General features: G+C 38.0%; 7 protein-coding genes across 7 annotated transcripts; 5 read left to right on the top strand and 2 right to left on the bottom strand.

Annotated features, from left to right (window-relative positions):
• Positions 1–236: 236 nt before the first annotated feature.
• On the top strand, positions 237–1,738 carry LOC108841115 (protein SPOROCYTELESS). The gene is given in 4 exon segments (XM_018613898.2): positions 237–889; positions 892–920; positions 1,032–1,244; positions 1,365–1,738. Coding segments are annotated over 4 exon segments (972 nt in total). The 5' UTR covers positions 237–336; the 3' UTR covers positions 1,542–1,738.
• Positions 1,739–2,623: 885 nt separating this feature from the next.
• Positions 2,624–5,009, top strand: LOC108843575 (universal stress protein PHOS34). The gene is made up of 3 exons (XM_018616804.2): positions 2,624–3,527; positions 4,632–4,677; positions 4,798–5,009. Exons 1-2 carry the CDS (start codon positions 2,762–2,764, stop codon positions 4,637–4,639), a joined length of 774 nt encoding a protein of 257 aa, XP_018472306.1. The 5' UTR covers positions 2,624–2,761; the 3' UTR covers positions 4,640–4,677; positions 4,798–5,009.
• Positions 5,010–7,380: 2,371 nt separating this feature from the next.
• LOC108843145 (zinc finger protein CONSTANS-LIKE 1) lies at positions 7,381–8,575 on the bottom strand. The gene is made up of 2 exons (XM_018616253.2): positions 7,877–8,575; positions 7,381–7,789 (listed from the first exon to the last, which is right to left on the bottom strand). Exons 1-2 carry the CDS (start codon positions 8,417–8,419, stop codon positions 7,604–7,606), a joined length of 729 nt encoding a protein of 242 aa, XP_018471755.1. The 5' UTR covers positions 8,420–8,575; the 3' UTR covers positions 7,381–7,603.
• A 3,268-nt stretch (positions 8,576–11,843) lies between these two features.
• LOC108843144 (G-type lectin S-receptor-like serine/threonine-protein kinase SD1-1) lies at positions 11,844–15,082 on the top strand. Its single transcript, XM_018616252.2, has 6 exons — positions 11,844–13,443; positions 13,519–13,661; positions 13,748–13,958; positions 14,066–14,303; positions 14,414–14,564; positions 14,687–15,082. Exons 1-6 carry the CDS (start codon positions 12,045–12,047, stop codon positions 14,981–14,983), a joined length of 2,439 nt encoding a protein of 812 aa, XP_018471754.1. The 5' UTR covers positions 11,844–12,044; the 3' UTR covers positions 14,984–15,082.
• On the bottom strand, positions 14,985–18,147 carry LOC130508085 (G-type lectin S-receptor-like serine/threonine-protein kinase At4g27290). The gene is made up of 6 exons (XM_057003297.1): positions 16,834–18,147; positions 16,617–16,757; positions 16,374–16,531; positions 15,743–16,191; positions 15,506–15,656; positions 14,985–15,442 (listed from the first exon to the last, which is right to left on the bottom strand). Exons 1-6 carry the CDS (start codon positions 18,107–18,109, stop codon positions 15,134–15,136), a joined length of 2,484 nt encoding a protein of 827 aa, XP_056859277.1. The 5' UTR covers positions 18,110–18,147; the 3' UTR covers positions 14,985–15,133.
• Positions 18,148–20,321: 2,174 nt separating this feature from the next.
• Positions 20,322–20,973, top strand: LOC130508083 (calcium-binding protein KRP1). Its single transcript, XM_057003295.1, has one exon. It carries the CDS (start codon positions 20,438–20,440, stop codon positions 20,819–20,821), a length of 384 nt encoding a protein of 127 aa, XP_056859275.1. The 5' UTR covers positions 20,322–20,437; the 3' UTR covers positions 20,822–20,973.
• Positions 20,974–21,124: 151 nt separating this feature from the next.
• Positions 21,125–22,779, top strand: LOC130508084 (probable NAD(P)H dehydrogenase (quinone) FQR1-like 1). The gene is made up of 2 exons (XM_057003296.1): positions 21,125–22,308; positions 22,400–22,779. Exons 1-2 carry the CDS (start codon positions 22,103–22,105, stop codon positions 22,521–22,523), a joined length of 330 nt encoding a protein of 109 aa, XP_056859276.1. The 5' UTR covers positions 21,125–22,102; the 3' UTR covers positions 22,524–22,779.
• Positions 22,780–23,196: the final 417 nt, after the last annotated feature.

The raw sequence follows: 23,196 nt of genomic DNA, 5'->3' as shown, positions 1-23,196 counted from the left end.
CAAAAGGAATTATAGTTATCACTTATCACTGAAGAAAAGCTTTTAGTTATCTTTTTGAATTTAAAAGGGCTTTAACTAGTATAGGGGGTAAGAATAAGAAGTTAAAAAGTAAAAAAAAGATACGTTTTAATTATCCTCATATAGTACCTGGAAATAACAGAAAAAACAAAACAAAAACAAAGGTAAGTACTTTGCTTGCTTAACAAAAAGAAAAAAGAGATATACACGAGACACATTAAAAGAGAGAGCAGAAACAAGAGACGGACACTTAAACCTATTTGCCTTTTTCTCTCTTCACTTCTCTCTCTAACAAGAAGCTCTCAGTGATCATCATCAATGGCGACTTCTCTCTCCTTCATGTCAACAGACCAAAACTCTTCTCTCTCCTTCATGTCAACAAACCAAAACCCCGTCAGAAACCCAAACGAGCTCCTCGGAAACACTTACCAGCTTGTCAACGGCGAGATCCGGACAGAGCCGCCAAAGAAGAGCCGTGGTCGGAAACCTGGATCCAAGACAGGTCAGCAAAACCTGAAGAAACCGACGCTGAGAGGAATGGGCGTGGCGAAGCTCGAGAGATTCATAGCTGAAGAAGAGAAGAAGAAAATGGTCGTCACCGGAGGAGAAGGAGGAGGAGGAGGAGACACGTCAGCAGCGAGCCCTAACAGCGCTACACGTTTCCCCGACCGTGGTGTTGTGCTACAAGGGTTTCCAAGCTACGGTGGTGGACCCACCAACACGTCTCTCGGAGGTTACAGTCGAAGCAGGTTCCTTTGCGGCGGCGGCGGGTCGGGTCAGATCGTGATCGACCCGGTTTGTTCTCCATGGGGTTTTGTTGAGACGACCACTCACGAGCTCTCTTCAATCCCAAATCCTCAGATGTATAACGCCTCAATAATCACTGTGACACTTGCTTCAAGGTCTGATCTTTAACGGTTTTTTATTCATCTAATTAAGAGATTAATAATGTTTGATTCATACAATGGGTTTTTTGACATTTTTCAAGGGTTTTGATTTATTATTATCTGTAGAAGAAACGGTTGGACGGAGATCAAAATGTGGTAAGATCCAACGGTGGTGGGTTTTCCAAATACACAATGATGATTCCTCATCCTCCAATGAACGGCTACGATGAGCTTCTTCCACCAGATCAGAGGAGCCAAGGCTTCTTTTATGATCAAAGAATCGGTAGATCAGCTTCTGCTTCCTTTAATCCGTATTTTAATGAGGCGACAAATCTTACGGTACTAAGTCCAATTCGTACATATATATATAAATATATATATATATATATATAATATGTGTATGTTGCATATTAACTGTTGATTATATTTGGTATATATTAATATTTATGATGGGTTTAGGGATCAAGGGAGGAGTTTGGTAGCGTAAACCCTAGAAACGGGACAAGAGGTGTGAAGGAGTACGAGTTTTTCCCGGGGAAATACGATGATTTCCAAGGAAAATCGTTCCCAGTGGCTACATCAGTAGGTGAATGCAGTCCTAATGCATCTACAATCGATCTGTCCTTGAAGCTTTAAATGTTCTTAAATTTTTGCTCTCTCTCTCTCTCTTTCTATAAAATGTTTAAACAAATCGTCTTTTTCCGTTTGTTATAATGAAGTAGACGAAAGTATGAATCAAAAAGAAAGAAAAACCTTTTTTGGTGTATGCATCCTGGAGGCTGAATCAAAGAACGATTCAGCTTTTTGATTACTATTTCGGTTGTTTATTATGAGATTCTAACCTAATCACTCAGACATATGTTCTCTGTTCTCTTCCTTAGTTGTGTCATGAATTTTCTCTCTCTCCCTAAAGCTGTGTCAGATCTCTTGGGCTTGGATCCACTTTGTGTTCCTTTAGGTAGGCAATGATGATGTCATGATTCATTTTATCACCTAATCCTCGGTTTTAAGTACTTGTGTTTCTGATTCTTGTAAATTTGAGGAGATAAGCATATCAAAGTTCTCTTTATTATAGTTTCTTCTTCACTATGATATTTGCATAAAATATAGGTTGTAAAGCTTTTGTTTCCGTTAAATAAATATGTAAAGTGTTCGTTATTCAAACAAAAATTATTAGTATTAAATTTAAAAAGCTCTAGAATATATTTCGGATTTTGTTGCTTTCTATAAGTTTATTTGTTCGTCTATAGAGAAGTATGAAATCTTAGAAACACCCGACATCTAGTTTAAGCCCTTTGTCCAGTGGTATTAATCATTGATCTAACTAAATGTTGTTATACTTTTGATTAAGGTTAGATTTTCAGAAAATGCTAAACTAATAACCTATCGCAGAGCTGGTTATATGCAAAAACCTATTGAAAATTGCAGTCTACATACATATAACCAACACCGTTTGTGGTATTAGATTTGAGTGTGTATTGAGAAACATAGTTATTATGGAAGGTTTCATATTGCATGTGTGTTAATTAGAAACATTGTATACGCAAATGTAAAAACATTTGTAACCAAAAACATAACATAATGGGCCATTAATATAAAAAAATCACGGCCCATTGAAAATATTAACTGATTCCCTGAACTCTCTCCTCACTCCAGCAGCTGCTCGGCACGTTCCCTACTCGTATTAAACTATTATTAACAACTTCTTGACAATTCAGTATTACATCCATTATCCAACAATTAAGAAGGTGTAATAGTCAGACAGAACAAACAAACACGGTTCTCTTCTTCTTCTTCTTCTTCTCCGATTGAAAAGAAAATAAAAATCAAAACTTTCTATAATTTGTTCGGAAGCAATGAATCCAGATCCCTCCGAATATCCTCATCTCCCCAACATCAAGATCCACCACCCTTCCTCCCCTCGACACTCCCACCACCACTCCTCCTCCACCCCCTCCGCCGCCACTCCCACCCCCACCGCCGGAGCCCGCCGTAAAATCGGAGTCGCCGTAGACCTCTCGGAAGAAAGCGCCTTCGCTGTCCGCTGGGCCGTCGATCACTACATCCGTCCCGGAGACGCCGTCGTCATCCTCCACGTGTCCCCCACCTCCGTCCTCTTCGGCGCCGACTGGGGCCCGCTCCCTCTCCAGTCCCCGCCTCCTCCTGGCCACCCTTCCCAGGAGGATTTCGACGCCTTCACCTCCTCGAAAGTCGCCGATCTCGCGAGGCCTCTCAAGGAGGCAGGGTTCCCTCACAAGATCCAGATTGTGAAGGACCACGACATGAGGGAGAGGCTGTGTTTGGAGATCGAGAGGCTTAACCTCAGCGCTGTGATCATGGGGAGCCGTGGGTTTGGGGCTGAGAAGAAGAGAGGGAGCGATGGGAAGCTTGGCTCTGTTAGTGATTATTGCGTTCATCACTGTGTTTGTCCTGTGGTTGTGGTGAGGTATCCTGATGAACGTGATGGTGGTGTTGGTCCTGCTGCTGCTCCTAAGGAGGGTGGTGGAGGTACGAGGGAAGCTATTGTCACTGTGAAAGCGGGGAGGGATGATGATGGGGAGGATGATGAAGCTCATGAGGCTAAGATTGCTGCTGCTTCCGCTCATCATGAACACGTCAAAGGTGCATTTCATGATCTTTTGATTGATACTCTTCCTCGTTGACTTGCATAAAGGTTAGCTTAGAACGTTTGAGAGAGATTGGCATAGTTACGAACGTGAAAGCTTGCATCTTTCTAGAGATTTATATATCGTCCTTGCTTCATGTTAAGTTCTATAAATGTTCAAGTATTGATTGATGTTGTTAATGTTCATTTCACACCCGTTTCATCTTGTAAAAGTTGTTTTTTTGTACCAGTGAACTCTGTTATCTAATTTTCTGCTTTAGTATCTTAAAATGGTAAATGATAGTGTTATTATTCTCTGTTTTGCTGTGTAGAGTGTAAAGGCTATTTCTTAGCCTCTTTGATGAATCAGCTAGAGGTCTAGGCAGAATTCCACTGCAAGTGGTGCATATAAGCTTCAACATTTTTTTTTGTCACTTTATGATTATTGTAGACTGCTTTTGTGTTTGCCCCTTCCTTGCTTAACACAGATTGTGTTTTTTTTATTCGAATATTCTTAAGACTTCTTAGTCTAGTAGATAATTGCTTTTGGCCCACCAAGAATGTTTTTTTATCCTTTTTGAGTGTTGTTCACTTGACTCTAAGCTAAGTATCACAATTCTTGACTTGATAAAGATGTGAAACTTCTGAGCTTCCCAGCTTTAATTAGTGAAACACTCATCTAGTTGTAAATCAGGATCGTCTTACCTTTAGTTGCTGAAACCTTGTCCATGGTAAGGAAGGAAAAAAAAGAGTTATGTAGAAAGCATAAACACTTCTGTTTTGCATAGATCTAGTTGGCCGTTACTTGTTCTTAGTTAGACAGTCTTCTCACAGGTTAATAGGGACACATCATATCTGTATGCAGGTTGATGGAAAATATGTATGTGATTGTGAGAGTCTAGATTATTTTTTTTAAAGTATCTGACGGTCGTTGCTTGATTGATTCAGTGATTCCTCATGTGTGCTCTTTAGAATCTATTTTGAGCTCTTTCAAGCTTACAGTTGTAGAAGGAAAATTGACATTAAGCTAAACCACTTCATCGGTTGTCTCTTAAATATCATCCTTGCAGATGATTTGACTATTTAAAGTGAATAACAGTTAGTTCATCTTTCGTGTACAGATGAGTAATGCGCCTTAGTATCTCATTGGATTCACCCTCTTGCAAGGTAAATGTAAACACTACTAGCTTTTCGACAATGAAACCACATTGTGAGGAATGGTCTCTATCGATCGTTTGCTCTTTTTTGGGATCTGATTTTTTTTTTTTTTTTTTGAAATCCGAGCAGGTTGGATGGAAACAAAGGGTTTCAAGCGGAGTTGTGCAGAGGAGTGTGTGTTGTGTGTTTTGTGCTATCTTTTGCAATCATGATGTCTCTGGAATCTCCTCTAAATTTATTATTTTTCAGTCCTCTTTTTTTTTATATATAATTGACTCGTATGTATGATTTTCGCATTAAACGTTGAAATTGCTATTAACATTAAACCCCTTTTAGGATTATGATCTTCATGTTCAATTTGATTTGATATCACCTATGATAATATCAAAAGATCGATCCTCGTCTCTGCTATATAGCATTTTTTTTTCCAAACTTAACCAAGTTCTTTATACTGGTCTGCCCCGGATAAATAGTAGTTTGGCATGTGTTGATATCTTTGATCCAGTTCTAATTATTCAAAAGACAGATTTCGTCTTCTGTTTCGGCTTGAATTATATCCTTAAAATAAACGAGCTGTCGTGTAAGTGTTCCTTACGTTATGGTTGAATGAGTGTTAGTTAGGTTGTGTTTAATTATTGTAAGTTTAAACTAGTTGTCAAACTCCACGGATATCACAGACCGGTCCATTAATTAGGCTTTTGGTTTGACTTTTACGAAGTATGGACTTTATAGCTTGACGATAGTCATATGCTTCTGATTATGAAAGCCACTTGAGTTTCCCAACCATTATTTTTGTTACTTCCTGGTATCAATTTTTAATGCATGTTTTGTTTCCCTTTTTGTCGAATATACCTCCTTATGAATTAAATTAGCATTCTATAGTTTGGAAATGACACTACTAAATCTAACATTTTTTTTGACAAAAAGGTTAAATGAGAACCACACGTTTTTATAAACATATAGCCAATAAATAATTTGACAAGACACCCCAACGGTCCAACCCCCACACCATTCTCACTAACCATAGAATTTAATTTGCTTAAATAAAGTTAAAACGTATTTTGGAAGGATATGAGTATTTTTCCTGTATATATCCAACCCACAATGAGCAGTGCAGACCTATCTGCCCAGCGCTAGAAAGCTTCCTCTATACCAGAGTCTCTGATCTATTCCTGCCAAATTCAACGGAGTGAGACCTGGAGAAATTAGAACTCATCCTTTCTTTCCACAAAGAGCAAGTCTTAAGGATCATACCAAGTAAGTTGGGAGTACCTGATGAACTAGTCTAGTTGAAAAACACATCACGTGATTACTCTACGCGATCAGGCTAATTAACGCTGATAGAGGAAAAGGAGAACTCTACACCAGTAAACCAAGCTCCACCTTGTGACTGGATGGCTAACATTTGGAATATCAAAACATCAGAAAAGATAAAACATTTCATATGGAAATCCCTACAGAAGGCGTTACCTGTAGGAGAACAGTTTGCGATTTGGAACATCCCAATCTCCCCTCTCTGCAAAAGATGCAATGCGGAAGAGTCTATCCTGCATCTCCTCTTCACGTGCCCATATGCTAGAAGAGTCTGGGAACTAGCTCCCCTCTCAACTGCCATCAACATTGACGCTATTTCAGATTATCAAATAGGTTGGGAGCAGGTAAAAAAGATTCACTCTTTACCTCCCATCGCTGTTGAAGCAGGAACTCTAGCTGCGTGGATTGTGTGGAGTCTTTGGATATCCCGAAATCAATTGGGGTTCCAGAATAGGGAGTTTACTCCGGAGGAAACAATAGCAAAAGCAATCGTGGATGTCCGTGAATGGAAACTGGCTCAGCCTTCACCGTCGCCCCCAACATCGAAGTCTTTGATCAGATCGGAACCAAGCCCTTGCAGTGATGGATTGATCCCAATCTTCACCGACGCAGCGTCGAACCCTACGACAGGACGAGCAGGACTTGGTTGGATCCTTGATGATCCAACTTTTCCAATCCATCAATCTGCGATAGCAACTCATGTTGCATCGCCCCTATTGGCAGAAACCCTAGCAGTGAATGCTGCTCTAACCTCTGCTCTCTCACGCGGTTTGGAACAAATCAAAATCCTCTATGACTCTCAACCGTAATGAATACTCTCAACCGTCGAAGCTTGAAGACAGAGTTATTTGGCGTACTCCAAGACATCTACCTCCTTTCTTCTTCATTTAAGTCTGTTCAATTTACTTTTATTCCTAGAGCCCAAAATGCCATTGCTGATTCTCTGGCAAAGCAGACCTTATGGGCTTCAAACTCTACTCTTTAAATTTTAAATGAAAGCCTTCTAGTTTGAACAAAAAAAAAAACTGTATATATCCAAAGTACTATATATAGCATACAAAGATGAGATCATGTGGCGAGATAATCTCAAGGTAAGAAGTAAGTGAACATGGGGATGACTTTATCTTCAAGGGACCATTGCAAACAGTTCGTAGACTCGACATATATGACAGGTTCAATGTTCTTGGTGAATGGAAGAAACTTTCAGGACCCATAATAAACCTTCTAAAAAAGGTTAAATCTATATAATTTTTTTCTGTAGTCCCCACAATTTTATTTTTGGATGGTCGACATTACAAAGCAAACCACAATCACATATATGTCCATTTGTCACCAGTCTCCCTCATTCCTCTGAACCATAGTATCATCCCATCATCTAATATAACGGAGCCAAAAAACTTATAATCAAAATATAAAATTCAAATCTAATAAGCATACAAAATCCAAATTAGTTACAAAGACAAAAAAATATCAACAATAAAATAGCATTAATAGATCAAAATACAAATGTTTAAAATTGATTTTGTACGACAAACAAGACAACAACTTCCTCAGTTGAACAAGTACGGTTAGAATTTACGAAATGGACGGTGGTGATTTACTAAAATAAAAAGATGGAGAATCAACGGCTGAGATCTCCCCTGGTTTTGGAGATGGCAAAGATGAGAGAAGACGACGATGAAGGAGATGAATCAACGGCGCCGTTCGACACTCTCTCTCCTTTGAACGCGACGTCATCTCTTGATTGTCGTTTCAACGGCGGCGAAAAGTTTGACTCTTGAGCTGATGATGAACATCCGATCTCCTCCTGCATTTAAAAAAAACATAAATTAAAAACCAAAGCTTTCAGTTAAAGTTAAAATAATCCAAAAAGGAAAGAATGTAAGATCTGTACATCGGAGTAGTCCCTCCTCGTCCTCTTCGTCGCAAGATCTCCACCTCCGCCGTCAGAAGACGACGAACTCATCACCGGAGGAAGTTGAGCCGCCGCAGCCGCAGCCGCAGACCACGGCACCACTTGATTCTCCGCTTCCTCATCGTCGTCAACATCATCATCCTCCTCTTCGTCTTCATCACTGTACTCCTCATCTTCATCTTCGTCCTCACCATCGTCGTAAGACTCGGCGCTATCATCCCGGCTCCTGAGCCGACGAACCTCACTGACCTCCTGACTTTGATCGGTGCTGACACCTGCTCCACCGGCGGATTTAAGAGCGACGCATGAGTCGCAGATGGAGAAGGTAGGGCCGAGACGGAGACCGGTGGCCTTCCACGGGGTGGGTGACTGGCAGGCGCTGCAGAGAAGGCAACGAGTGTGTTTAGCGACGAGGAAGTTAGCGCCGTGAACTCTAGCGTCGCAGTTCCAGCAGAGACTCGCCTGATCTGACTCGCAGTGCATTCTTGCAACACCCTCGCATAAATCACACTTCTTTCCCATTTTTAGATTATTATTTTCACTTTTGTCTCTCTCTGTTTTGGTTGGTTTCTTCTTGGACACAGAAACAAGGTTATGAAGCAAAGTGCAAGTTGCAGGAGAAGAGGATAATTTTCGTGGCGAGTTTCTTTTGTGATTCAATTCGTTTTTTTCAGGCTACTTTCGTCTTTCTCTGACTCCAGCAAAAAAAAATATCTATTTCTATTCTTTCGTTTTCTTCTTTTTATATAGCACACCCATTCTTTTTATTTATGTGGTTAGGAACATCTCTCATTTCCATTTAACTATATACTCCTAAAGTATTGCATTAATTATAAAGAGGTTTGTTTAGTCTTTTTGCTAAGATATTTTCTTTGGTTTGTAACTCTGGATAATTTTCAGCTCTTGTATTGCATTTGTGTTTTAGTCGATCTTAATTGAGTTTTCTGAATCTTATGCAAACAACACCAGTATTGAAGATAAAAGGTTATGCTTTGACCCCAAAAAAAACGATTACTATTGTCGATCTAATAATACTATGATTTAGCATGTACTTTATATTTAGATCAGAACGAAGTTTTATGTGGTTGAATAGATAATGATTAAAATTTGGAATTGAAAATTAGATAGTTTAACCGGAATTACAGCACACCATTATTTACAGATCCTAGTAATTAATCTAAATTATATAAAAGGCTATGTTTTAAGTTAAATATGTATAAATTATCTATTTAATGCGTATAAACGCCGTTTTACGTGGCGACCAACTCGCGGTAGGAGTTTCAAGATATTTTGTGGGTGATTTTGTAGTAGATGACGTGGCGAGATCTCAGCCTTGAGAGAAGGAGAGCGAGATTCTGCTCCGTCCTACGTGGACGAATCAGGTTCTCAATGGGCTTAGGAGCCACGTGAGCCCACCTGGGATTTGTCTGGACCTTAAGACAAGTCTAATGGGGCCCACTCTCTCTTAATGATCTTTCTTTTATAACCACTTGTTTTGTTTTTTTACTTCTCCCATACTTCTTCCAAAACATTTGTCTTTCTAAGCTTTTCTGAGAGACGATAAGATAATGATGAAACATTAAAATACAAAAAAAAATGTATCGGTATGGAAGAAATAAATCTTTATAGTTTATAGTATAGGTGAGGATCACACTATTTTACTTGGCCCATGATTCTTTAATGTTTTGTAATATTATTATATCTAACTTGTGTTGTGTGTGTGGCTCTGGCAAACCTATTAAAAAAAATTTTAATTCTGTAATAAAGTATAACCACATGGTTCTAAATGATGTGAATAATGAGATTGTGTACCTAGGTAGCATGTTCGACATGGGAAATCCTACGTGTCGAATAACAGTGGTGTGAAGAATCAAAGGAGGATGAGATGTCATGATGAGAGCCACCGTCTGTTAAAAAGTCTGTGGTGTGTGGTGCTTTGCTTCGTTGCTGTGGTTTCTTACCCTTTTTTTTCCTTTGTGTGGATAAGAATTTTGGAATAATTTAAGTTTCAAAAAAAAAAAGAAAAAAAAAAGAATTTTGGAATAATTCAGGAAGAACTTTCAGATTTTTTTTTAGGAACACCAGGAAGAACTTTCAGAATTAAACATATTTTATGCAGACATATATAAATGAATTTTGTCCGAATAGTTGGATACATCCCTTCTTCTCAGCTCACATATCCTGAGAGCCAAGAGGTGTGGCATGTATTTGGTGGGGGGGGGGGGTTAGATGATATGCATCATTGCCGACTTCACTCTTTTTAATTTTTGTTTACACTGATACAGAGCCGCAACAGAAATAAATGTAAGTTGTGTTCATCAATAATTTGATTTATTTTATCAGTTTCAAAAAAAAAAAAATTGATTTATTTTAGTATTGTTCACCACTAAAATATTACAATTATAATTTAAACCACTAATATCGTTTTTTAATTCTGGCGCAAGGTTGGCGGTGGCGGGAATTGATGGATCTAATAGTCTAATTATCAGAAGTCTATGATATCACATAGTACGTATTTTCAGCTGGCTAAACATCTTTATTGGAAAACTAATTGATCGTTTATGCATTAGAGTTTGTGGTGATGAGCAATGATTTTGTTTCATTAACGTTTGGTCTAAATTTGAATAAAATGTTTATGTCATTTTGTATCGAAATGTTTTAACGAACAAGCGAATATATATGGAGATATCGGATAAACCCCATCAAGAAGTCTACTAATCCTCCATATCGAAAATCCACACGTTTAAAACCCTTAAGACGACACGTCTATGAGAAAAAGAAGTAAAGAGACTGTGCATTAGTTTTTTTTGGGTAAACAAAACATTGCACAAGCTAAAGGCCTAAATGTATTAACATGTGCCCCTTTTATCCACGTTTTAATTCCTCTTTCTCTGCGTTCACGTTTTCTGGTATCTCTTGCCTTCTCCACGTCGAGAAGTGTAAACATTAGATAGATCTTTCACTAGAGACAACAATCAATCTTAAATCTGTTACGTTTACATGTGCTAAAGTTAGGTATTGAATCTGTATGGTAAATACCAGTTCATGCCATCTTGTCACTAGACGTATGGTCCAGATTCTTAGGAAACTTCGTACTTGCCAAAAAAAGTTGTCCGCTCAAAAACGTGAAGCCCACCAACAGTTTGAGTTTCTCGTGCTAACCGGAAAGCGTACTAGTAGTTTGAGTCGCGGAAACACTTTAGAATGTAGTATACTATAGAACATTAAACTTTCGAATGCTAGCAGCCATAGAGGGTATCAGTAAGTTGTGTATTATACCGTTCTATTGTCTAGAAAGACAATCATCTGTAACAGTTTGAAATATTTTCATTATCAAATCTATCATCATATATGAATGAACAGTTTTTGATTATCCCTATCCAGATTCCACAGTGATATAATATAAGCAAACATCATGTACAGATTAATTCAAATTATGTTCTAAAACAAAGTTTGATATAGAGGCTTGGGTCGTATTTGGGCCTTGGCCCAAATACATGTGCAGCGCCAAACTTCTCTAACTTGACCAGTCTTTGCGTTGACTGAGCCATGTCCATGTCACTAGGTCACAATGCAGGGTTACTTGTACATTCGTTATCTAGATATTTCAGATCTTCCCACAAATTTCTCATTAAAATTTATAATGATTATCACTTAAAAGACTAGATCAATAATCATAACTAATGCACGGTTTACATGGATTTCTACTTGAATCGTTGTAATGTTTTTATCAGACTATCAATGATCTGATTCGGACACCTCACTAGTCCCCTTATATATTGGACTAAGTCAAGGAAGATTGGCTAGATCTTCTTTATTTTTTTTGTCCTTGCTAGGCTTATACACTTCTAATCGGAGAAACTTCTAACATTGGCCCTCTAAATTTAATGTTGTGGATCATATGTTGTCTCTGTATTCAAACAAACAGCAGCCACATTCAAGCTGCATTGAATTTCTGTTGACTTCTTGCTTAGTCCAAGTTGGGTTGTAGAAGCTGGATAAGAACATGTATGTGATATATAACATATAGTATTACTATGATTCGCTTTCTTGGGTCAAGAACACAGCTACAAAGAGAAGCGTTTTGTTTTTTTTGTTTTGTTTTGGATCAATTTACTATAATTCTAAAAGAGAAAGGTTTCATTCAATGAGGAAGATTCCTTCTTTGTTTTGGGTATCTTTGTTCTTACTATCACCTTCTTTCTCTGTTGCTTTGGATTATAGTGTCATAACTCCAAGAGACTCTCTGAAAGATGGAGATACTCTTAGTTCTACAGACCATGTCTTCCAGTTAGGGTTTTTCAGTTTCGACCAAGAAGAGCAGCCTCAACATCGGTTTCTCTGCTTGTGGTACAAGCAACCATTTGCAGTCGTTTGGGTAGCCAACCGAAACAATCCTCTCTATGGCACTTCTGGATTCCTGAACTTGAGTGCTCGTGGCGATCTTCAGCTATTCGATGGGGAACACAGAGCCTTGTGGTCATCATCAAAATCTACTAGACCGGCAAAAAATCCCTACTTGAAGATCAACTGTACAGGGAATCTTCTCTTGGGTGATGAAGAAGAAGCTGTGTTGTGGCAAAGTTTTGATGATCCCATGAATACAATACTCGCGGGTATGAAGCTTGGGAAGAACTTTAAGACACAACAAGAATGGTCTCTAACGTCTTGGAAAACCCTAAAAGATCCATCCACTGGCGAGTACACTCTGTCTCTAGACACTCGAGGCTTACCACAGTTGATCTTGAGGAAGAAAGGAGATCCAAGTTATTCATATCGGTTAGGATCTTGGAACGGCTTATCCTTCACCGGAGCTCCAGCTATGGGACGAGAGAACACCTTATTCAACTACAAATTCACGTCGAGTGCGCAAGAAGTAAACTACTCATGGACTCCTCGACGCGACATCGTCTCGAGATTGGTTCTCAACAACACAGGGAAGCTCCAGAGGTTTATCCAGTCGAAGCAGCACGAGTGGTTCTTAGCAAACACAGCACCAGAAGATGAGTGTGACTACTACTCCATATGTGGAGCTTACGCAGTTTGTGGGATCAATAGCCAAAACACACCTTCATGTTCGTGTCTGCAAGGGTTCAAGCCAAAATCAGGTCGAAAGTGGAACATTTCAAGAGGAGCAGGCGGGTGTGTCCATGAGGTTCCAACCAACTGCGGTAAGAAGGATATATTTGTGAGGTTTCCAGGTATGAAGTTACCAGACACTTCATGGTCTTGGTATGATTCAAGAAATGCAATGACACTTGAGGATTGTAAGATCAAGTGTTCAAGTAACTGCTCTTGCACGGCTTACGCGAATACTGATATTCGTGATGGAGGAAAAGGTTGTTTGCTTTGGTTTGGTGACTTGCTTGATATGAGAGAGTATGCTAGCTTCGGACAGGATGTTTACATAAGAATGGGTTTTGCTCAAAAAGAGTTTAAAGGAAGAGAAAAAGTGGGTATGGTCGTTGGATCTGTTTTAGGCATCACATTTGTTTTGGTTATAGTATTTGCATGCTATAGAAAGAAGATTATGAAGAGATATCATGGTGAGTTTTTTTTAAATTAGCAATTCTCTTTTGTAACTAACTGAATTTCTCTCATTATATTTTTGTATTTTTCAGGAGAAAGTTTGATAAAAGGAATTAGGGAAGAGGACATGGACGTGGACTTGCCTATTCTTGACATTAAGACGATTTACATGGCCACTGATGATTTCTCATACATAAACTTTCTAGGAAGAGGAGGGTTTGGACCAGTTTACAAGGTTGTAAAATAATGTATCCATCTTTGATTTTAAAGTCTTGATGAATCTTTGAATTATGATATACTTTTTTCTGCAAGTTATTGCAGGGTAAGTTAGAGGATGGACAAGAGATTGCAGTGAAGAGGTTATGTGAAAACTCAGGACAAGGAGTGGTAGAATTCAAGAATGAAGTTAAACTAATAGCAAAACTTCAACATCGTAACCTTGTGAGGCTTTTAGGATGTTGCATTCAAGGTGAAGAACGTATGTTGATCTATGAGTATATGCCTAACAAAAGCTTAGACTTCTTTATCTTCGGTATGTTATTACTATATAAACTCAAATTTCATCATATGTTTATAGCTTGTTATAAGGTAATGCCCATATTGCATAACTTACTAATTCTGAAATGATTGTTAATAAAGATGAAAGGAGACGTAGAGAGTTAGATTGGAAGAAGAGGAGTAACATTATCTATGGAATTGCACGAGGGCTTCTTTATCTTCATCAAGATTCGAGGTTGAGGATCATACATAGAGATCTAAAAGCTGGAAATGTTTTACTAGATAATGATATGAACCCTAAGATCTCAGATTTTGGACTAGCCAAATCTTTTGGTGGAGATCAGAGTGAATCAAGCACAAACAGAGTCGTGGGTACATAGTAAGGACACTCTTATCACCCTCTATCTCTATATATTTACTCATATTTTGAGATATTGCCATATTGGTTATAGAGTTTATAATGCTCTGCTTGGCCATAACTACTTGCAGTGGTTATATGCCTCCGGAGTATGCAATTGATGGACACTTCTCAGTGAAATCCGATGTGTTCAGCTTTGGTGTATTAGTACTTGAGATCATAACCGGCAAGACTAACCGTGGGTTTCATCATGCAGATCATGATCTTAACCTTCTTGGACACGTAAGATCATTCTTCTTGAATAAAACCTTAATCTTGAGTTAACTTTAATCTAATATTATCTGAAGTTCATAGTGTCTCCATGTGAAAAATATTTAAAGCTATCTCCTGTTTTTTTGTATTAGGTGTGGAAACTGTGGGTTGAAGACAGAGCAATAGAAGTACCAGAGGAAGATTTGCTGGAAGAGACATGTGTTGTCTCCGAGATTCTAAGATGCATCCATGTGGCTTTGCTTTGTGTTCAACAGAAACCAGAAGACAGACCAAACATGGCTTCTGTTGTGTTGATGTTTGGGAGTGATGGTTCTCTCCCTGATCCAAAACAACCAGGCTTTTTCACTAACCGGAACGTTCCAGATGTTTCTTCATCTCTAAGTCGTTCGGTAAACCTAGTTTCCATTACAATGATACAAGGTCGTTAGAAGAAATAAAGATCATGTATAAACTATGCTTGGTAAAATGTAGTGTAATAATAATATTTCACCAAAGACAAAACAAAACGCAAAAACAGTTTTTTTTTTTACACAAAAATAGTTAGAGATTATAGAATATACAAAGAGGGATTACAAGGTTTATCTAGGATCTATTACACTCATAGTTTGAAAATTTTTGGAAGGAACCTCCAGATTAATCGATGTAGTGTCAGAATACAAGAGATTTCGTTCGTTGTAAAACCCAGGCTCTTTCGGATCAAGAAGCAACATGTCACTACTCAGCATCAGAACCACCGCTGACATGGTTGGCCTATCTTGGGGATCTTGTTGTACGCATAATAGACCAATATGAATCGCTCTTAACACTTCAGAAACATCGGTACACGATTCCCTTAAAGCTTCATCGATTAACTCACATGCCTTATCTTCTTTGTATTGCCTCCAAGCCTAAAAATAGAAACTTATGAGTACTGAAGCTAAGATGAGCTAAGTTGTGTTGCTTCCACTTACGTGTCCAAGAAGGTTAAGCTTATGTTCTTCATTGCAAAAACCGCGGTTTCTTCTTCCTGACACTATCTCCAAAACCAAAACTCCAAAGCTAAATACATCGGATTTTAATGAGAAATACCCGTCGATTTGATACTCAGGAGACATATATCCACTGCAGAACGATAGAAAACAAATCTTAAACAATATTAAAACGTTAGCTTGCTTTGCTTGGAAGTCAAGAAAGATAACTAATCTTACTATGTTCCGACCACTCTGGTTGTGCTTGCTTCAGTTTCATCACCTCCCAAGGTTCTAGCCAATCCAAAATCCGAGATTTTTGGAGTCATATCAGAATCAAGCAGAACATTGCTTGCTTTGAGATCACGGTGGATGATTCGAAGCCTTGAATCTTGATGGAGGTACATCAACCCACGAGCAATACCTTTGATTATCTCCACTCGTTTAGGCCAATCAAGTTCTTTGCACCGTTCTTTATCGAAAATGAAAGTATCCAAGCTTTTATTAAGTTGATACTCGTAGATAAGCATTCTTTCATCTTCCTCCACGCAATAGCCAAGAATCTTGACAAGATTACGGTGCTGTAGCTTTGCAATGAGTTTGATCTCGTTCTTGAATTCTTCTATCCCTTGTCTTGACGTTCTTGAAAGCCTCTTTACAGCTATTTCTTGTCCACAAGACAATGTTCCCTGGTAACAAAACAATAGAATCATATCATGGTCGGACACATGCAGATGAAACATTTGTCTTAATCCCTAATTTTTTTAAAAAAATATTATACATATTTTTTATGATCTCCAAATTGTTTTAAAAAAATATGTGTATGACCCTTTAAATGTCAGATTATGCGGACAATAAGCCGAGTTATTACCTTATAGACAGGTCCAAAACCACCTTGTCCAAGTTTATTCTCATCAGAGAATCCACATGTAGCTTCTGAAATGGCCTCAAGATCAAGAAACGGCAATTCAGCATCTTCCTCCTCTTGTTTTCTGCTGGAAACACGGTCTAACTCGCGCTGCGTAGTTTCTGAATATATAAAAAGTGTTTTTATCAACTTATAAGCAGAATCTTGAATCAAGATACTTCATTTCAAAGAGCCACAACCGTTTACCTATTGTTGCAAGTTTCTTTCTCTTCCTCATGTTGCAGAAAGTCAGACATATGCAAAGGCATATAAGAAGAAATGCTGTACAAAATACTATAATGAGCATGATCCTCATCTTGCCCTTCACGCCATAGTTTTTATACTTTGCTGTGAACAAACAAAAAAAAAATGATCAAGAGTTAAGTAAAACAATGTTTGTTGTTTACACAAAGTCTTTACTTACCTATTTCAGAAGTAGCAAGCCTCACATAAAGATCTTGTCCATTTTCATTGTATTCTCGTATGTCAAGCAAATCTCCAAACCAGAGTATGCATCCACTTCCTCTATCTCTAATATCAAACGGAGAATAAGCTGAGCAAGAACAGTTTCTCAAGCATACCCTCTTACACTCATTCAAATCCATTCTCTTATCATACCAAGAACCTCTCGTATCAGGTAACTTCAACATTGAAATCTTCAAAAAGTCTTCTCCTCCTTTACCACAATCCATTTTCACTTCTTTTACACACCCTCCTGACCAGTCCCCTGCATAATAAGCCTCTGGAGATTTAGGAACAAATCCTTTTAAACACCTACAAGCTGGAGATTCGTTGATGTTGCAGCTTCCATAAGAGCCACACAACATGTATTGATCACAGCTATCCATTTGAGCCGATAGATAGAAGTTCCAGCTCTGCTGGCTATCGACCCAAGTGTAACGTTGCAAAGCTCCATTGGGAATCAACTGCATTCTTGTGATCACTGAAGGGTTTTCAAGCTTGTAAGTGTAGTAAACTTCTTCCTCCGTGAACACGAACTCGTAGCGATAAATAGGGTTAGGTTTTAGGTTAGGCATACCGGTGAATCTTAGACCATTCCATGGACCAGCCCTGAAAACATCAACCGAGTTTTTCTTCAAGAAAAACTGTGGAACACCGCTTGGATCCATTTTGTTCGTGTAGTTACCAGTTGATGGATTGTCTGGAGATATCCAAGAAGACAAGAACCGGTTTATTCCGGTTACAAAATCTATACCGTATTTCATTCCTGGAAGAAACGTATCTCCCGGGTAATCTAAACTCTGCCATATGTAATCTTGATCATCCCCTGAGTTTCTCACGACTAAGTTACCTGTATCAAGAATCTGAACGATAGGGTTTCTTACAATGGGTTTCTCCAAAGAAGATGATGACCAGATGAAATAGTTTCCGCCACTGAAGAGACGTAAGCTCCCATTTGCAGAGACCTTTAGGGTTCCTGAGAGGTCGTAGAGAGGGGAATCTCTGTTTGCGACCCAAACAACGGTCTGGAGAGAGACTTTCTTGTACCAGATACCGAGATAACGGTTTCTTGATCCTCCAGGAGAGAAAAAACCAAGCTCGAAGGTACCACCTTTTGAAACAATTGTTTCTCCATCTTTTAGAGTCTGGTTTGCTGTGATAATATCGGTTGCTTGCGCGACAAGAAAGGTTAAAAGCAGTGAGAGAAGAAGCAGAGGAAGCACATTAATGGCTTCCATAGCGGCCCCTATGGAACCGGAGAGCGTTGGAAAAGATGTTGCTATATAAACAACTGGTGTTAATCTCTTAGTTATTTATTTAAATATTGGAATTAGAGAAGAAATGGTATAGGTAAAGGTTTGATGGCACAAGTTTTTTTATTACTTGTTAATGAGAGACATGGAAGATAATTGCAATTAGTAGCTGTACAATATCTTGCACCATGTTACTATTGGTTCTTAATGTCAACCTCAACGTGCCCAGTACTATGTTTATGTGTATGTTTATAATATACTTTAGGACAATTGGCAAAAGAAGGAACGATTCAATGAAGATTTTAATTTTTGTTGACATTTGGAACCTTTTTAATTGTTCATGTGGAACTAGATAATGTAAGTAACGGAAAAGTCTAGGAAAAACTGTAATTAAAAAGGAAGATTAATAATAAAAGAAACTCAAGTGGGGAAACTTCGCAATCTACAGGAATAAACTCAGAGACAACGAAGCTTTAGAAGAACGCTCTCTGAACAAATCAATGAATAAATGTCGTGAGCTTGTGATGGGCTTTCTCTTGCCGACCCGTTTAAACTCTGCCACGATCGGTGTTACTCTGTGGGCCGGCCAACGACTAAACATGTAGGAAAAACGCGATGATGCATGATGAATTAAGTACAAATCATTAAAGGCCTCAGATCATGTATACCTAAAAGATTCTATTGATTTTGTGTAAGCCTTTTTAGGGTTTATATAGCTAGTATTTTAACTACAGAGACGAACTTATACAAGATACATTATTTTTGTTGATGGGAATCAAGGGATATGCTTTACAATACATTTATGAAAGGTTTTAATAATAGCATAGTTAATTGTTAATCACCATTCAGAAGACAAGCCAATAAGCGAGGCAAGATTGACCCAAGACCTACGATATCATTAGTCAGGGAATCATCATTCAGTGTTCGTTCTTTGAATCAGAACCTTTTTTCAAAGTGAGCATTATTGCAGTGTGATTTTCTGTTACATATATAGATGGATAATTATGAAGATAATGATAATGGTTTCCCAAGCGAGATTTGGTTAGATTTTTCCGATACTAATACTAATAAACACAGAGACACGCAAGAGACCAATATGTATAATATTCTGTGTTGCATTAAGTTTTCCCATGAAGTTGTCTTTTAATGAGGAACACCAAAATATGAATAAATAGATCATTCAAAGAAACTTCATACTCCCTCTGTTTCATATTAAATGTCACTTTAACTCATTTTTCTTATTTCACAAAAAGTGTCATTCTACCATACCAATGCAATTTATACAATCTTTTAGCTCAAAATTAATTACAAAATGCATTGATCTTATAAATAAAACTATTTATCTAAAATACAATTGGTTAGATATGTGATATTAATGAAAATATAAATACATTTTAATAAATTTTTTAATATGTGTGAAAAGTGTCTAAGTGACACTCTTTGTGAAACGGAGGGAATACCAAAGTTAAGAAAATTCTAAGTTGAACACTTATACAGTTTTAAACTAAAGATTAGAAAATCAGATATATCGAAATTTAATTCGAAACAGACAAATTAACTGACTATTTGTTAAAATTCCACATAAGTAAGATAGTTAAAGTAACTAATTCCACACACTTCATTAACCTTTTACCAAAGTGATCGATATAGGCATAATCCATATTTTTACACAGTAATTTAAATTTATAAAAAAATCATGAAATCGGTTTTGTAAGCGTATTTCCATAAGAACAATAAAAAATCATATATTGGACCGGCCTTGCTTGACCCCCTTGCGTTTCTTTATTATATACTTTTTCATGTTATTTCGATAAGATAATAAAAGGAAATAATTTTCGCAAAGAAAAATATTGTAAAGCCACTTACGGAGGAAAGTGGCAGAAAACTTGCATAAATAAATAAACAAAAGAAAACTCATAATCCTTTACTTCACTCTGTTCTATTTCTATATAAAACGGCAGGAGATTTTATCTTCTACGACATTTCCTTTTCCGTGTCCGTGGAAACAGAGACAACACCTCACTGGATTGACCATTATACCCCTTGAGCCAGCTTCCAGGAAGAAACCCCACAAGAAACCAATTTCCAAGACACGGACTTGAACTGCTTTTCCTTTCACCAGTTGGCTTCCATAAAGATAATGTGGTTCCTTCCCGGAAATCACAAAGTCTCTTCCTTTATATACTCTCTCTTGTCTTCCCACATTATATTCAAATCTCAAGACAAATAACACAACACACACAAAGAAAGAAATAAACTTTTAACAAACAATCCTCTCAGACAAAACAATCTTCAAAGCTTCAGCTCTTCAAAATGGCTTCTCCAAACTCACCAACCAGACCGACCCAACAGAACACAGAACCCACTTTCCACGATTTCCTTCCAGCGATGGCCGGGAAGCTAGGCGGCGATGGTCTGATCGGAGAGCTCTGCAACGGATTCGAGCTGTTGATGGACCGAGAGAAAGGCGTCATCACGTTCGAGAGCCTCCGGCGTAACGCGGCGGCGGTGCTGGGTCTCGGAGATCTGACGGACGAAGACGTAAGGTCTATGATCAAGGAAGGGGATTTCGACTGCGACGGGGCGTTGAACCAGATGGAGTTCTGCGTGTTGATGTTTAGGCTTAGCCCCGACTTGATGGATGCGTCGAGGTGTCTGGTCACGGAAGCCATCGAGGAGGAATACGCCCGGTATTAAAACACTCTGGATGACACCGAGGGTTTACCTCTTCCTATGATTTTAACTGATTCGATTCTTACATTTATTTGTACTCATGTTGTTACTATCATTCACAAAATTCTTGGAACTATACGGTATAAATTGGATAAAAACTCGGAAGTTACAGTTTATTTTTTTCGTATGTCCATAGCTCAATGTGTCCTTTGATACTTTGATAGATGATTTTTTTACATCTAGAGATAAATCAACTCTTGATAGATAAATCAATCCTAGAGATTACAATTAAAGGGTTTCTTAGCACCAAAAACAAAATAAATGGGGTGAAATATAAATGGATCAATATACAAGGGGGTTGACCTGGAAATTCTCCCAAGAGAATACGACTTGGACTGCTTTGTTTGAACTCGAATTTTCCGGAAACGAGAAAAATCAAAACTTTTAAGAGATTCTCGAGAAAGATTGAACCAAAGCACTTCTATCGTGTATGTAAAAGAAATAATTCCCTTTACGAAATGCTCTCTGCGTGTTAATAAATGTTCGATCATCAAGTAATCAATCGGTCAACTTTGATTGACTCAATATGATTGATCCGTGATCTGGACCTGTAGTGGCGTCGTATAGTATGATTTTTTACTAATCCCTGAGCCTGTGTAGAACATCGATGATACAGAGTTATTTATGATGAATCTCATTTTTGTGATGATTTGATGTTAGAGACATACATTAAGTGGTCGGGTTGACAAGTGTGGTGGAGTGTGTGTAACAGCCTAACAGGTAATACTGAATGTATGGACATGTGGAGAAATTAGCACAAGAGATTAGGAAAGGTGCTGCTTGTGTTAAAGGTGTCGATGCCAAACTTTGGCAGGTCAGTGGTTCTCTATAGTGGCTTTTCTATGAAGCATATCTGTGAATTCTAGGCTACAATGAGAGACAGGGTTTAGTAACTGATTATAAAAAAATAAAATCTTTGAAACAGAGTTAGAGTTGAAGCTAATATGTCTTGAAGAATGGGGGAGACATTTTTAGGTTTTAATTTACTGGTGAGTGTCTTTTAGCTGACACCCACCATTCTTAGACTTTGTGATCATCATTTGAGTGATTTAACACTTATTTTGTCTCACTTATGCATGTTTTCAGCTACCTTAAATTTAATTTGCATATTTGATCGATTCTATCCTCTCAAAGAAAGAAGAAGACATTCATACTGAACCATCGAGCTAAGCGTTTGTTCTTGACACGTACCAGAGACGCTCCCAGAAGATGTGCTCTCTAAAATGAGTGCACCTCCAAAGAGTGATGCTCCTCTTATCACCCCCCAGTGATCTTACCGAGGCTGATGGCTTTGTCTTTGGCTTCCCAACAAGGTTCGGTATGATGGCTGCTCAGTTCAAGGCTTTCTTAAATTCAACTGGTGGCCTCTGGAGGATTCAGCAACTCGCCGGTAAGCCTGCCGGAATCTTCTACAACACAGGGTCTCAAAGTGGTGATCAAGAAACTACCGCGTAAAATTATTTTCTCAATCCAAAACAAATACCTTATCGAAGAGACAAACTTGTTGTACTGTAGTTTAAAAAGTTGTATGTTTCTGCGTAGGTTAACTGCCATTACTCAACTGGTTCATCACGGGATGATATTTGTCCCGATCGGGCACACGTTTGATGCTGGTATGTTTGAGTTGGAGAAGCATTCCACTAGGGGAAGTACATCGCCGCTATAAGTAAGAAGCTCAAGGGACCTGCTGCTGCTTAGAGCTCTCTCTCTCTCTCTCTCAAATGATGAACTTTATTATTATATTCTTGATTCTTTGTTTCAACAATTTGGTATTTTGTGATTTTCTCGTTCTGGATTTATCTAACACTGAAATGAGTTACTTCAGCTAAGCAATAAAACCTCATTGATTTTACTTGTGTGTGTCCTCTTTCTCTCTGAGTATGATCAATGGATCTTCTATTTTCACGGAATGTACATATATGAAATGTTTCAAATTTTTGTTTTGATCATCAAATTATACGATATAAATCAGATGTGAAAGATAATTGATTTTGTCTTCCACGTACTAAATAAATCATGAGGTAAAATTGTTGTAATGATCAAATTATGTTCTGCATCATTTTTGTAAACCACACTGGAGTGTCAAATCCTAAATTGATTTAACCTATCAGTTTTAAAATTACATAAAGCTACACAAGAAAAAAATAATAATAATATAGTGATTTCATTAGATATTTATTTTATATATTTTCTATAGAAACATGATAAAATCATAGGCATCCACAATCATGTTTTCATTGTTTTCCTTTCATAAATTATCAAACAAATGAATTGATTATAGTATTTCTAAAGGCCCATTAACTGAAAATATTAGCCCAACAAACCTCCAGTAGACTTAT

This window comes from Raphanus sativus, chromosome 2 (assembly GCF_000801105.2).
Source record: "Raphanus sativus cultivar WK10039 chromosome 2, ASM80110v3, whole genome shotgun sequence".
In the NCBI taxonomy this organism is placed as follows: Eukaryota; Viridiplantae; Streptophyta; class Magnoliopsida; order Brassicales; family Brassicaceae; genus Raphanus; species Raphanus sativus.
This window is presented reverse-complemented; position numbering and strand designations above follow the sequence as displayed.

What these genes read in the sequence shown, in the direction of transcription:
- LOC130508084 (XM_057003296.1), top strand. Translation starts at nt 22,103, where the DNA reads ATGCTCCTCTTATCACCCCCCAGTGATCTTACCGAGGCTGATGGCTTT. An exon ending in GGTGATCAAGAAACTACCGC is followed by an intron (nt 22,309 to 22,399) that starts GTAAAATTATTT and finishes GTTTCTGCGTAG; the next exon opens with GTTAACTGCCATTACTCAAC.
- LOC130508085 (XM_057003297.1), bottom strand. Translation starts at nt 18,109, where the DNA reads ATGGAAGCCATTAATGTGCTTCCTCTGCTTCTTCTCTCACTGCTTTTA. An exon ending in GCTTGCTACTTCTGAAATAG is followed by an intron (nt 16,758 to 16,833) that starts GTAAGTAAAGAC and finishes GTTTGTTCACAG; the next exon opens with CAAAGTATAAAAACTATGGC. An exon ending in AGCTTAACCTTCTTGGACAC is followed by an intron (nt 15,443 to 15,505) that starts GTAAGTGGAAGC and finishes TTCTATTTTTAG; the next exon opens with GCTTGGAGGCAATACAAAGA.
- LOC108843575 (XM_018616804.2), top strand. Translation starts at nt 2,762, where the DNA reads ATGAATCCAGATCCCTCCGAATATCCTCATCTCCCCAACATCAAGATC.
- LOC108843144 (XM_018616252.2), top strand. Translation starts at nt 12,045, where the DNA reads ATGAGGAAGATTCCTTCTTTGTTTTGGGTATCTTTGTTCTTACTATCA. An exon ending in GATTATGAAGAGATATCATG is followed by an intron (nt 13,444 to 13,518) that starts GTGAGTTTTTTT and finishes TGTATTTTTCAG; the next exon opens with GAGAAAGTTTGATAAAAGGA. An exon ending in AACAGAGTCGTGGGTACATA is followed by an intron (nt 14,304 to 14,413) that starts GTAAGGACACTC and finishes AACTACTTGCAG; the next exon opens with TGGTTATATGCCTCCGGAGT.
- LOC130508083 (XM_057003295.1), top strand. Translation starts at nt 20,438, where the DNA reads ATGGCTTCTCCAAACTCACCAACCAGACCGACCCAACAGAACACAGAA.
- LOC108843145 (XM_018616253.2), bottom strand. Translation starts at nt 8,419, where the DNA reads ATGGGAAAGAAGTGTGATTTATGCGAGGGTGTTGCAAGAATGCACTGC. An exon ending in CGAGGAGGGACTACTCCGAT is followed by an intron (nt 7,790 to 7,876) that starts GTACAGATCTTA and finishes TTTTAAATGCAG; the next exon opens with GAGGAGATCGGATGTTCATC.